Source organism: Oncorhynchus masou, unplaced genomic scaffold, assembly GCF_036934945.1.
Source record: "Oncorhynchus masou masou isolate Uvic2021 unplaced genomic scaffold, UVic_Omas_1.1 unplaced_scaffold_1917, whole genome shotgun sequence".
NCBI classification, from domain to species: Eukaryota; Metazoa; Chordata; class Actinopteri; order Salmoniformes; family Salmonidae; genus Oncorhynchus; species Oncorhynchus masou.
The window spans coordinates 85,804-100,709 of NW_027008415.1; the positions used below are offsets into that span (position 1 = coordinate 85,804).

Consider the following 14,906-nt stretch of genomic DNA (forward strand, 5'->3'; position numbering starts at 1 on the left):
GGAGTTAGCTGTACTGCTGAAGGTCAGATTGAGAGAGAGGGGGAGGGGGGAGGGAGGGGGGGTTAGCTGTACTGCTGAAGGTCAGATTGAGAGAGGGGGAGGGAGGGAGTGAGGGAGGGGGTTAGCTGTACTGCTGAAGGTCAGATTGAGAGGGGGGGAGGTACTGCTGAAGGTCAGATTGAGAGAGGGGGAGGGGGGGGGTTAGCTGTACTGCTGAAGGTCAGATTGAGAGAGGGGGGTGAGGGAGGGGGTCAGCTGTACTGCTAAAGGTCAGATTGAGAGGGGGGTGTTAGCTGTACTGCTAAAGGTCAGATTGAGAGGGGGGTGTGAGGGATCAGGGGGGGGGGTTAGCTGTACTGCTGAAGGTCAGATTGAGAGGGAGGGGGTTAGCTGTACTGCTGAAGGTCAGATAGAGAGGGAGGGGGTTAGCTGTACTACTAAAGGTCAGATTGAGAGAGGTGAGGGGGTTAGCTGTACTGCTGAAGGTCAGATTGAGGGGGGGGGGTGAAGGAGGGGTTAGCTGTACTGCTGAAGGTCAGATTGAGAGGGGGGTGAGGGGGGGTTAGCTGTACTGCTGAAGGTCAGATTGAGAGAGAGGGGGTTAGCTGTACTGCTGAAGGTCAGATTGAGAGGGAGGGGGTTAGCTGTACTGCTGAAAGTCAGATAGAGAGAATGGATGGATCCAATGCAGATTTTGAATCTCTCTTTCTCTCTCTCTCTCCCTCCCTCTTCTCCCCCTCACTACTTCCCTCCATTCCCTCCCTCCGTCCATCTCCCCCTCCCTCCTCCTCCCTCTCACCAGGCGTCCCACCAGTTGCGTTTCCTGAGGGAGTGGGCAGTGTTTGGCAGGGCTCTGAGACGCTCTGTCTGGGAACTGATAGGAACAGGTCTGGTCCTGCTGGTCCTGCTGCTGGCCTACTCACACACGGGACACCTGGTAATACACACACACACACACACACACACACACCCACACAGGACACCTGGTAATACACACACACACACACACACACACACACCCACACAGGACACCTGGTAACTCACACACTCAAGTGGTGACCTGTTTTATTCCTCTTCGTTACCAGAAGCCCTTCTGTAATAGACAACAGCAGCATCTCTTCTAGTCAACAAGTGAAGTGACAGACTGACAATATGCTGTTTGGTTGTTTCAATGTGTGAGGGAGAGAGAGAGAAGGGAGGGGGAGAGAGAGAGAGGGAGGGGGGAGAGAAGGGAGAGAGGGAGGAGAGGAGAGAGGAGAGGGAGAGAGAGAGAGAGAAGGAGAGGGAGAGAGGGAGAGAGAGAGAGAGGGAGGGAGAGAGAGAGAGAAGGGAGGGGAGAGAGAGAGAGAGAGAGAGAGAGAGGGAGAAGAGGGAGAGAGAGAGAGAAGGGAGAGAGAGAGAAGGGAGAGAGAGAAGGGGAGAGAGAGAGAAGGGAGGGGAGAGAGGGAAGGGAGGGAGAGAGAGAGAGGAGAGAGAGGGAGGGAGAGAGAGAGAGGGAGAGAGAGAGAGAGAGAGAGAAGAGGGGAGAGAGAGAGAGAAGGGAGAGAGAGAATGTGAGCTAGGGAGAGAGAGAGAGACACATCATTCAGGCAGATGACAACTAGATGTGTGTGTGTGTCCAGGATAGAGAGAGTCATGAGGGGTGTCCCAAATGACACCCTATTCCCGATATAGTGCACAATGGGAGGATGCAGCCTCAGTGTTCTAGTGATGAACAGTATTGGGATGCAGCCTCAGTGTTCTATAGTGATGAACAGTATTGGGACACAGCCTCAGTGTTCTATAGTGATGAACAGTATTGGGACACAGCCTCAGTGTTCTATAGTGATGAACAGTATTGTGATGCAGCCTCAGTGTTCTGTAGTGATGAACAGTATTGTGATGCAGAGTGTTCTATAGTGATGAACAGTATTGGGACAATGTGAGCTATTTGGCTCTTGTATCCATTCTCTCTCTTCCTCTTTCTCTCTCCTTTCTTATTGACATTCAGAGAGCTCTGTTGGGTCAATCACACCCTGGGCGTTGTCTTGCCAAGCAGCATACTGACAGTGCACATCATTCAGGCAGATGACAACTAGATGTGTGTGTGTGTCCAGCTGCATATTTACTCCGTCTGCTTCACTCACTGAGTCATGAGAGTCTATACTAAGACTGTGTCCCAAATGACACCCTATTCCCGATATAGTGCACTATGGGTCCGGTTCTATGCAGCCTCAGTGTTCTATAGTGATGAACAGTATTGGGATGCAGCCTCAGTGTTCTGTAGTGATGAACAGTATTGGGATGCAGCCTCAGTGTTCTATAGTGATGAACAGTATTGGGACGCAGCCTCAGTGTTCTATAGTGATGAATAGTATTGGGACACAGCCTCAGTGTTCTGTAGTGATGAACAGTATTGGGATGCAGCCTCAGTGTTCTGTAGTGATGAACAGTATTGGGATGCAGCCTCAGTGTTCTGTAGTGATGAACAGTATTGGGACACAGCCTCAGTGTTCTATAGTGATGAACAGTATTGGGACGCAGCCTCAGTGTTCTGTAGTGATGAACAGTATTGGGATGCAGCCTCAGTGTTCTATAGTGATGAACAGTATTGGGATGCAGCCTCAGTGTTCTATAGTGATGAACAGTATTGGGATGCAGCCTCAGTGTTCTATAGTGATGAACAGTATTGGGATGCAGCCTCAGTGTTCTGTAGTGATGAACAGTATTGGGATGCAGCCTCAGTGTTCTGTAGTGATGAACAGTATTGGGATGCAGCCTCAGTGTTCTGTAGTGATGAACAGTATTGGGATGCAGCCTCAGTGTTCTATAGTGATGAACAGTATTGGGATGCAGCCTCAGTGTTCTGTAGTGATGAACAGTATTGGGATGCAGCCTCAGTGTTCTGTAGTGATGAACAGTATTGGGATGCAGCCTCAGTGTTCTGTAGTGATGAACAGTATTGGGACAGCAGCCTCAGTGTTCTATAGTGATGAACAGTATTGGGACGCAGCCTCAGTGTTCTATAGTGATGAACAGTATTGGGATGCAGCCTCAGTGTTCTATAGTGATGAACAGTATTGGGACGCAGCCTCAGTGTTCTATAGTGATGAACAGTATTGGGACACAGCCTCAGTGTTCTATAGTGATGAACAGTATTGGGACACAGCCTCAGTGTTCTGTAGTGATGAACAGTATTGGGATGCAGCCTCAGTGTTCTGTAGTGATGAACAGTATTGGGACACAGCCTCAGTGTTCTATAGTGATGAACAGTATTGGGATGCAGCCTCAGTGTTCTGTAGTGATGAACAGTATTGGGACAGCCTCAGTGTTCTGTAGTGATGAACAGTATTGGGACGCAGCCTCAGTGTTCTATAGTGATGAACAGTATTGGGACGCAGCCTCAGTGTTCTATAGTGATGAACAGTATTGGGGGATGCAGCCTCAGTGTTCTATAGTGATGAACAGTATTGGGATGCAGCCTCAGTGTTCTGTAGTGATGAACAGTATTGGGACGCAGCCTCAGTGTTCTGTAGTGATGAACAGTATTGGGACGCAGCCTCAGTGTTCTGTAGTGATGAACAGTATTGGGATGCAGCCTCAGTGTTCTGTAGTGATGAACAGTATTGGGACGCAGCCTCAGTGTTCTGTAGTGATGAACAGTATTGGGACGCAGCCTCAGTGTTCTGTAGTGATGAACAGTATTGGGACACAGCCTCAGTGTTCTGTAGTGATGAACAGTATTGGGACAGTATTGGGACAGCCTCAGTGTTCTGTAGTGATGAACAGTATTGGGACACAGCCTCAGTGTTCTGTAGTGATGAACAGTATTGGGACGCAGCCTCAGTGTTCTATAGTGATGAACAGTATTGGGACGCAGCCTCAGTGTTCTGTAGTGATGAACAGTATTGGGACGCAGCCTCAGTGTTCTATAGTGATGAACAGTATTGGGACACAGCCTCAGTGTTCTGTAGTGATGAACAGTATTGGGACACAGCCTCAGTGTTCTGTAGTGATGAACAGTATTGGGAGTGATGCAGCCTCAGTGTTCTGTAGTGATGAACAGTATTGGGACGCAGCCTCAGTGTTCTATAGTGATGAACAGTATTGGGATCAGTGTTCTAGCCTCAGTGTTCTGTAGTGATGAACAGTATTGGGATGCAGCCTCAGTGTTCTGTAGTGATGAACAGTATTGGGATGCAGCCTCAGTGTTCTGTAGTGATGAACAGTATTGGGACACAGCCTCAGTGTTCTATAGTGATGAACAGTATTGGGATGCAGCCTCAGTGTTCTGTAGTGATGAACAGTATTGGGATGCAGCCTCAGTGTTCTGTAGTGATGAACAGTATTGGGACACAGCCTCAGTGTTCTGTAGTGATGAACAGTATTGGGATGCAGCCTCAGTGTTCTGTAGTGATGAACAGTATTGGGACACAGCCTCAGTGTTCTGTAGTGATGAACAGTATTGGGATGCAGCCTCAGTGTTCTGTAGTGATGAACAGTATTGGGACACAGCCTCAGTGTTCTGTAGTGATGAACAGTATTGGGATGCAGCCTCAGTGTTCTGTAGTGATGAACAGTATTGGGACACAGCCTCAGTGTTCTGTAGTGATGAACAGTATTGGGGTGCAGCCTCAGTGTTCTATAGTGATGAACAGTATTGGGATGCAGCCTCAGTGTTCTGTAGTGATGAACAGTATTGGGATGCAGCCTCAGTGTTCTGTAGTGATGAACAGTATTGGGATGCAGCCTCAGTGTTCTGTAGTGATGAACAGTATTGGGACGCAGCCTCAGTGTTCTATAGTGATGAACAGTATTGGGATGCAGCCTCAGTGTTCTGTAGTGATGAACAGTATTGGGATGCAGCCTCAGTGTTCTATAGTGATGAACAGTATTGGGACGCAGCCTCAGTGTTCTGTAGTGATGAACAGTATTGGGACGCAGCCTCAGTGTTCTGTAGTGATGAATAGTATTGGAATGCAGTACAACACTGTTTCATCACCTCTTAGTCTACAGGTTGGTTAGCAAAGACGTGGGTGAAGACATAACACCATCATCCTTCCATATCTCAGTGTTTCCTCTCCCTCTCCAGCTCTTCCACTCCGTGATGGACGGATATGGCAGCGTGAGCTCCGCCTGCCTGTCGTTGCTAGGCGCCGGCGGGCGCGGCCTGTTGTCCTTGCGACCATCGTCAACAACAACCGGCCCCTCTAGCTCCGCCTCCAGCCTGGTGTTCCACGCGAGCTTCGCCGTGCTGCGGCTGGCGTTGCTATGGCTGGTGACCTCTGCGTTGTTAAGGAACTATCGTCGGGCGCGGGCGGAGTTGTACCGCCCGGTGGTGGACCTACAGGACTATGAGATGGTGGAGCTGTTTCTACGACGATTGAAGATGTGGATGGGCCTCAGCCGTACCAAGGAGGTGGGAGCACTTCTGGTTTCAACTTCCTGTTTCATGTTTTTGAGAGATTCCTACTTCCTGCGGGCTTCCTGTTGCAGTCATTTGGTATTACTGCTAAAAGATGTTGTCTTACTTAGATTTTGCTTACCCATAAAATGCATTGACTGGATGTCTTGAGTTAAATTATCCTACTGCACTAACACGAACCCTAAAAAGATCTTGCTACAAGTGGGGTACTGTACTTTACTTCATATTGACCCCCCCCCCCCCCCTCTGTCTACCTCTGTCTCCCCCCCTCCCCTCTCCTTCGTCCCTCCATCTCTCCCTCCCTCTGTCTCCCTGCCTCCGCCCTTCTGTCTACCTCTGCCCCCCCCCTCCTTCGTCCCTCCACCCCTCAGTTTCGTCACAAGGTGCGTTTTGAGGGCATGGAGCCCCCCCCCTCTCGCTCCTCCTCCACCAGTGACTGTCAATCCCTGTGCCTGCCCCCTCTGGACGGCTCTGAGTCGCCCCCAGCCCTGGCAGCCTGGACGGGACCTCTGAGGCCTCCTGGAGACCCACCTCTTCCAGCCCCTGTAGCCTGACAGAGGCCCCCGGGATGGGGCTAAGCCTGGGTCCCGGCGGATTGGGACCAGGTGCGTTGGCGGGTGGAACAGCCTGGCGAGAAAGGGCGGAGACTGAGGCGACTCTGAAGAGGCTTCTCCCCACACTGGATGCTTTGCTGCAGCAGCTGGACCGGGTCACCGTGGCGACCGAGGAGCTGTACCGTACTGAGTGTGTCCTGGAGCGTGCCCAGAGGAAAGGAGGAGGGCCGAGGGGGAGGAAGGGGAGGAGAGGAGAGAAGGAGAGGGGGAAGAGTAGAGAGGGCCGAGGAGGGAAGGGAAAGGGGGATGAGCAAGTCTCTGCTGGACGGAGAGAAAGAAAAGGAGGTCAGCAGAAAGTCAACACTGTGGTGGGGGTGGTGGGGGTAGTGGGCGCGGCTCAGCCTAAAGATACAGGGAACTCTGGGGCTAACCCTAAACACCCCCCGAAGTCTACCCCCTCAGCCATGAAAGATATCCCCGAACTCCCCCTGGGGCTACCCCTGCCATGAAATCACCCCTGTCCCAGTTCCTCCCCTATATCTACCCCTGCCATGAAATCGGCCCCTGTCCCCGTTCCTCCCCCTATATCTACCCCTGCCATGAAATCGGCCCCTGTCCCCGTTCCTCCCCCTACATCTACCCCTGCCATGAAATCGGCCCCTGTCCCCGTTCCTCCCCCTACATCTACCCCTGCCATGAAATCGGCCCCTGTCCCCGTTCCTCCCCCTACATCTACCCCTGCCATGAAATCGGCCCCTGTCCCCGTTCCTCCCCCTACATCTACCCCTGCCATGAAATCGGCCCCTGTCCCCGTTCCTCCCCCTACATCTGCCCCTACCCCAAAATCGACCCCTGTCCCCGTTCCTACCCCTATATCTACCCCTGCCATGAAATCGGCCCCTGATCCTACCCCAATATCTACCCCTGCCCCTAAACCTACTCCGAAATCTACCCCTGTATCTGCCCCTATACCTGACCCAAAATGTACCCCAGTTTCTCCCCATATCATTTTCCCTGCCTTGACCCCTGCTCCTGTACCCCTCTCTACTCCCGCCCTACCCTCCACCCCTGCCCTCTCCTCCTCCTCCACTCCCGCCCCTCGAGAGTGGGACCCCCCTACGGAGAGAGAGACCGTGCCCCCCTCCAGCCTCTTCAACCACCCGGCCCACACCACCACCATTCCCACACGCAAACGCAAGCCCCCGCCGCTCAAGAACAAGGTGCACCCCAACCCAGACAGGCATGTGTCCGGACACCCCAAACCCTGAGGACCCCTCCTGAAGGACCCTCAAGAAGAAAGGATGTTAGGGATGGATGGACAGAACGGGCCGTAGGGAGGAGTGGAAGGAAAGGAAGGATTCTGGGTAGAGGATGAGTGGGCGTCGGTCACAGCAGGTGATGTCACTGGTGTTCCACTCTAAATCCAGAAGGAGAGAAAGCGAGAAATAAGAGGCCCCAAAACAGCGACCGCTCACCATGGAGTTGGCATGGAAACAAGGTGCAGGTCGCCAGTTCTTTACCCCCGCCCCCTAACCCTGACCCCATGTGACCCCGGAGGTCGTGTGGTGGCATCGACAGAAGCACATGTTGTGCTGACATTAGGAGTGATGACTGTATGTTTAGTCAATGAAGAGTGTGTACACGACCCGTTGATGATGTACACAGCTTGTTGATGATGATGTACACAGCTTGATGATGTACACAGCTTGTTGATGTACACAGCTTGATGATGATGATGTACACAGCTTGTTGATGATGATGTACACAGCTTGTTGATGATGATGTACACAGCTTGTTGATGTACACAGCTTGATGATGATGATGTACACAGCTTGATGATGTACACAGCTTGATGATGATGATGTACACAGCTTGTTGATGATGATGTACACAGCTTGATGATGATGATGTACACAGCTTGTTGATGATGATGTACACAGCTTGTTGATGTACACAGCTTGATGATGATGATGTACACAGCTTGTTGATGTACACAGCTTGTTGATGATGATGTACACAGCGTGTTGATGATGATGTACACAGCGTGTTGATGATGATGTACACAGCTTGTTGTTGATGATGTACACAGCTTGTTGTTGATGATGATGTACACAGCTTGTTGATGATGATGTACACAGCTTGTTGATGATGATGTACACAGCTTGTTGTTGATGATGTACACAGCTTGTTGATGATGATGTACACAGCTTGTTGTTGATGATGTACACAGCTTGTTGATGATGATGTACACAGCTTGTTGATGATGATGTACACAGCTTGTTGATGATGATGTACACAGCTTGTTGTTGATGATGTACACAGCTTGTTGTTGATGATGTACACAGCTTGTTGATGATGATGTACACAGCTTGTTGTTGATGATGTACACAGCTTGTTGTTGATGCTTCAGTGTGTTATCTATGCTGTTGCATTTGCTGTTTCTATTTGATCATGAACACAAAAGGAAGCTGTTGTTCTGGATCACCATGGGACCTGTCTAAATGCTCTGTTCAGGAGCTTTGGAGATGTCACGCACACACGCACGCACACACACACTCACACACAGACACACACACACACACACACACCCACTCACACTCACACTCACACTCACACTCACACACACAGACACACACACACACAAGCTAGTTGGTACACACACTCACGCATTTTAGGTACAACCACGCAACCTTTGCATGAACACAGATGCTAAAATCAAAGAGGCTATCAGGGTGCAACCAGACTGGCTGCTTCAGGACTCCCAGGTAGGGAGGGAGGGAGGTAGGGAGGGAGGGAGGGAGGGAGGGAGGAAGGAAGGAAGGAAGGAAGGAAGGAAGGAAGGAAGGAAGGAAGGAAGGAAGGAAGGAAGGAAGGACAATGAAGGAGAAGAGAAGGGAAGATACTGTAGTTGGTGAAAAAGATGAGCAACAGCAGGAGAGATTAATGTGTTGAAGTGTTGTAAGATCAGTTGATTGAGAGAATAATAAAAGGAAAAGCGAGAAGAAGACATCTATGCTTTTAGTCTGGAGTCTTAACTCCGTCCTAAACTACAACTCCCACCTTAAAAACTACAACTCCCACACTTAACTACATCTATGCTTTTAGTCTGGAGTCTTAACTCCGTCCTAAACTACAACTCCTACCTTAAAAACTACAATACTTAACTACATCTATGCTTTTAGTCTGGAGTCTTAACTCCGTCCTAAACTACAACTCCCACCTTAAAAACTACAATACTTAACTACATCTATGCTTTTAGTCTGGAGTCTTAAATCCGTCCTAAACTACAACTCCCACCTTAAAAACTACAACTCCCACCTTAAAAACTACAATACTTAACTACCAGGAGGAAGCGAGGGTACATTGCTACAATATAATCTTGGTTTTGGAATATTATCAGTAAACATGTATGTTGCTTTCAATATGGTTCTAATTTAAAGCACTTTTGTTGTAGTGTGTGTTTTGAGTGCGAGTGTGTGTTTTGAGTGTGTGTTTTGAGTGTGTGTGAGCGTATTGAAAATAATAAGCTTGGTACGAAAACCAATAGAGAAAACCAATAGATGCTTCACACATATTTTAACAATTAGCGTTGCCAAAGTCTGTGTATTATGTACGCGTCAAGAGTTGTATCTTTTTATATTTTTAAAGAAAATTCCTTTTGTACTTGGCACTTTATCTCCTTCTGAAGCTCTTATCCATATTTAACTCCTGTGTTACTTTCTCCATTTTTTTTTGTTATTTTAATATACAAAACAGCTATACAAAATGATCTTCTAATGAATATTATAACAGTAACTATGTCAGGAAATTGAAGCGTTTTCATTTTGTATTTTCTTTTGTCATTTTGTGTGTGTTTTTTTATCATTGTTTTTATTGATGGTCTACTTCCTGGAAGAAAAAAAAACATTTCCTCCCCACAAACTTCCTGTTTCCTGTGGGCAGATCTCAGGGACCCCGCCCCTCCCCCCCAAAACCAGGAAGTTGACCTTATTTGTTTGTCCTCTTCTGTTTGTTGTTGTTGAAAGGTCAGATGAATTTCAAGTGAGAAGTGTCATAGTGTGCTTTTAGAATCGTTGTAATGATTCTCTGATGTTCCATCCAGACCAAAGTATATATTATATTCATCTCCCGTTAGAACACAGCCCACACGCTAGAACACTCTAGAACCAACCATTCCAAGCCATGTTCCCTTTTCCAAGCCCACAAAGATATTTTGGATGTACATTTTACTCCAAACCTGTTGGTGGCAGTCTCCACAAGATTGGTGGTCCTGTCCATAAACTTACCACAACAATGTAACGTTCAGTTACAAAGTTATATCAAAACCCTGTTTTCCAATCAGTCTGTTTGTATATGCGTGTATGTAGCTACTTCTTGAGTTATATCATTCTCAGTTTTGTTGATGTGCTGCAGAGTTGTTGGTTTTTACGGTCGTTAAGCACAGGCGTTCCGGTTTCACACCTTCTTTTAGTGTCCTCCATCCCCTAGACAACACACCTGACAGTTCCCATAGCAACTCTCAGTTCACAATTCAAGCGCAACAAAGAAGTTCTTAAATCCAAAGAAAAAATGAAGAGCAGGTTCTCCCAACACCCATTTCTCCTGAGATATATATATCGGCCTGGTTTTTACTGTGTGTAACTACATCGTGCCAAAGCTAGTCCCTTCTGCATGTTTAGTATTTTGTCTCGGTGTAACACGTACTTTGTCCTACATTTGCATGTTGAAACAAAAGTGTTGTGGTCTGTTTTGTATCGTTGTATTGTATCATGCGCTTGTAGCATTTCTCCTGCTTTTGCACTTGACAAAGTCGAATAAAGAGTTTGACAGCTATGAGAGCATGTGTCCGTCTGGTGGGAAACTCATTGGACATTTTCACTGTCAAAATACTCATAAAGAAGAAGGTCGTCCATAAGACCGTGGCCAGTTGTCCACAAAGTACTGATCTTCCTGACCACCTCTGGCGGCAGTAGGGGACGAATGGATTGGATGGACGAAAGCTCAGTGGGCGGGGCTTACAGTTAAAACAGCGGGTGAAGTTTACAGGTGAGTCAAATTTACAGGTGAGTCAAATTGACCTTGGCAGCGATTACAGCCTCAAGTCTTTTGTATAACGCTATAAGCTTGGCACACCTGTATTTGGGGAGTTTCTCCCATTCTTCTCTGCAGATCCTCTCAAGCTGTCAGGTTGGATGGGGAGCATCGCTGCACAGCTATTTTCAGGTTTCTTCAGAGATGTTCGATCGGGTTCAAGTCTAAAAGACATTCAGAGACTTGTCCCGAAGCCACTCCTGCGTTGTCTTGGCTGTGTGCTGAGGGTTGTTCTGTTGGAAGGTAAACCTTCGCCCCAGTTTGAGATCCTGAGTTTTCATAAAGGATTTCTCTACTTTGCTACTTTGCTTTCCCTCGTTCCTGACTAGTCTCCCAGTCCCTGCCACTGAAAAACCTCCCCACAGCATGTTGCCACCACCATGCTTCACCGTAGCGATGACCCAGGTCTCATCCAGACGTGACGCTTGGCATTCATGCCAAAGAGTTCAATCTTGGTTTCATCAGACCAGATAATCTTGTTTCTCATGATCTGAGTCCTTTAGGTGCCCACTCCAAGTGGGCTGTCATGTGCTTTTTATTGAGGAATGGGTTCTGTCTGGCCACTCTACCATACAGGCCTGATTGATGGAGTGGTGCTGGAAGGTTCTCCCACCTCCACAGAAGAACTCTGGAGCTCTGTCAGAGTGACTACCTGGTTCTTGGTCACCTCCCTGACCAAGGTCCTTATCCCCCGATTGCTCAGTTTGACCGGGAGATTTGGTGGGTCCAAACTTCTTCCATTTCAGAATGATGTGTTCTTGGGGACCTTCAATGATGCAGAAATGTTTTGGTACACTTCCCCAGATCAGTGCCTCGACACAATCCTGTCTCGGAGCTCCACAGACAATTCCTTCGACCTCATAGCTTGGTTTTTGCTCTGACATGCACTGTCAACTGTGGGACATTATGTATAGACAGCCGTGTGCCTTTCCAAATCATGTCCAATCAATTGAATTTACCACAGTTGGACACAAATCAAGTTGTAGCAACATCTCAAGGATGATCAATGGAAGCTCAATTTCCAGTCTCAAAGATTTTGAATACTTGTTCAAGGTATGTTTCTTTATAATTTTTTTAAAAATTCTAAAAACCTGTTTCTCTTTGTCCTTATGCGGTATTGTGTATAGATTGATGAGGATTTTTATTTATTAAATCCATTTTAGAATAAGGCTGTCATGTAACAAAATGTGGAAAAGGTCAAGGGGTCTGAATACTTCCAGAATGCACTGTATGTGGCTGAAACAGCTTTAAATATGGTTAAAAACATGGTCCCCCTGGTAGTAGGGGACCAGATTACAGGCTCATCTTGCAGATGACCTTTCTCAAAAAAAAAAAAAGGATTTATAGCCCTGGTTTTCATGATCTGATCAAGATGATCCAAACTCATCAAGGAAGCAGCCCAGTTAAATGCAAATCATTTTTAACATGGCGCAAACTCTGCCCTCCTGGTGAACCAGGCAGCTATAAAAATAAATCCCCTTACAAAAAGGTGCCACCTGTAGAAATACAAATATGGGTTCAACAATCAAACTACAAACATGGCTGCGTTCAATAATCAGACTACAAACATGGCTGAGTTCAACACAAAGAACTACAAACATGGCTGAGTTCAATAATCAAACTACAAACATGGCTGAGTTCAATAATCAAACTACAAACATGGCTGAGTTCAACACAAAGAACTACAAACATGGCTGAGTTCAACACAAAGAACTACAAACATGGCTGAGTTCAATAATCAAACATGGCTGAGTTCAACACAAAGAACTACAAACATGGCTGAGTTCAATAATCAAACTACAAACATGGCTGATTTCAACACAAAGAACTACAAACACGGCTCCTCAACGACATCGCCATCATCAGTACAAATAGAAATGGGAAAAAAAACACACTGACACTTTCATTGGCCATTTGTTTAGTTTATTCTGTACACACACAGCTTTCACATGTCGTGTTTCACTTCCTTCTCAGTGGTTTTGCGAGGGGATGAGAGAAGGAAATGAGGAGAGGGATGAAAGGGTGTGCGTTGGCTGTGTAAACCACGGGGGTCATTCTCTGCGTTCCAAATGGCACCCTATTCCCCCTACAGAGTGCACTACTTTAGACAGAGCCCACGTGCCCTGGTCAAGCACAGTGTATTAGAAAGACAATAGGTTACTTCGGAAGCACCATCTGTACCGGGCATCTCATCACCATCACAACTAATTCATGGGAGCAGTTGGATGAAAAGCCACAAGGCCACATCAGCTTGTCAAGACAAATGTCTGGGAGAGAATCGTATCAAATCATATAGGTAGAAAGCAGGAAGTTATTCAACCGGTGTGTGTGTGTGTGTGTATCAAGAGAGAAAGAGCGAAAGCAGGTGAATGTTGTCCCTGACTAAACACAGATCTAGGATCAGGTATTTTATTATCCTCCTGCTAGTGGACATTAGACCCACTCGGATAACCTGATCCCCAGATCTGTAGTGAGGGAGGCAACGTCTGCCTTGAGCAGGGGGACCGGAAACAGTATCAGAAATATCACTCCGTTACAATATCCATACTAGCATACTACATAGCATGAAACCAATGCATTGGGGACGCAACTATGTGTGAAATGGCACCCTATTCCCTATATAGTGCACTACTGTTGACCATGGTCCATATGACTCTGGTCAACAGTAGCACACTATATAGGGAGTAGGGAGCCATTTGAGCCGCAGTAGTATACTAGTATAGACGTGGGACAGTGGGAACGCGTCCTCCATGCTCAGACGAAGTCGGTGAAGTCGTCCACGGTGGAGACCAGCCTCTTCCTCTGTCCGGAGGAGTCCGTGTGGGAGCCTCCACCGCTGACCTGCTGGTAGGAGGACTGTTTGGTCTGGGAGGAGTGGCTCTGGGTCAGAGAGATACCGGGGGTGGGACGGGACTGGATCTCCTCCTGGGCCTGAGGGGGGGGGGGGGTTGAGAAATTGCCTGATTTCACAGTAGGACCTCGGCGATATGAACATGTTGAGAATGTAGTTTAGAATGTCCTTGAAATTCACTTAAAAACAACATCAAACCGTATATATATATATATATAAAAAAAAAATATATATATATATATATAAAAAATATATATATATATAAAAAAAAATATAGATATATAAAAATATAGATATATAAAAATATATATAGAGAGATAGAGAGATAGAGAGAGAGACACTGAGTCTCCTAATTACAGTAATCACCAGGTACTGTAAACATGTGTCTCCTAATTACAGTAATCACCAGGTACTGTAAACACGTGTCTCCTAATTACAGTAATCACCAGGTACTGTAAACACGTGTTACAGTAATCACCAGGTCCTAATTACAGTAATCACCAGGTACTGCAAACACGTGTCTCCTAGGTACTGTAAACACGTGTCTCCTAATCACAGTAATCACCAGGTACTGTAAACACGTGTCTCCTAATTACAGTAATCACCAGGTACTGTAAACACGTGTCTCCTAATTACAGTAATCACCAGGTACTGCAAACATGTGTCTCCTAATCACCAGGTACTGTAAACACGTGTCTCCTAATCACAGTAATCACCAGGTACTGTAAACATGTGTCTCCTAATCACCAGGTACTGTAAACACGTGTCTCCTAATCACAGTAATCACCAGGTACTGTAAACACGTGTCTCCTAATCACAGTAATCACCAGGTACTGTAAACACGTGTCTCCTAATTACAGTAATCACCAGGTACTGCAAACATGTGTTTCCTAATCAGTAATCACCAGGTACTGTAAACACGTGTGTCCTAATTACAGTAATCACCAGGTACTGTAAACACGTGTCTCCTAATTACAGTAATCACCAGGTACTGTAAACACGTGTC

The 14,906-nt window shown here is 47.1% G+C and overlaps 1 protein-coding gene across 1 annotated transcript in view; it reads left to right on the forward strand.

The window, feature by feature from the left end:
* LOC135532581 (polycystin-1-like) overlaps positions 1-10,791 on the forward strand; it is a gene marked incomplete at its 5' end in the record, with an annotated part of 96,439 nt that extends 85,648 nt beyond the window's left edge. The window contains 5 exon segments of the mRNA XM_064960059.1: positions 803-937; positions 5,072-5,398; positions 5,776-5,887; positions 5,890-6,397; positions 6,908-10,791. Coding sequence (XP_064816131.1) covers positions 803-937; positions 5,072-5,398; positions 5,776-5,887; positions 5,890-6,397; positions 6,908-7,226 — 1,401 coding nt within the window.
* Between the last annotated feature and the right edge of the window lie 4,115 nt (positions 10,792-14,906).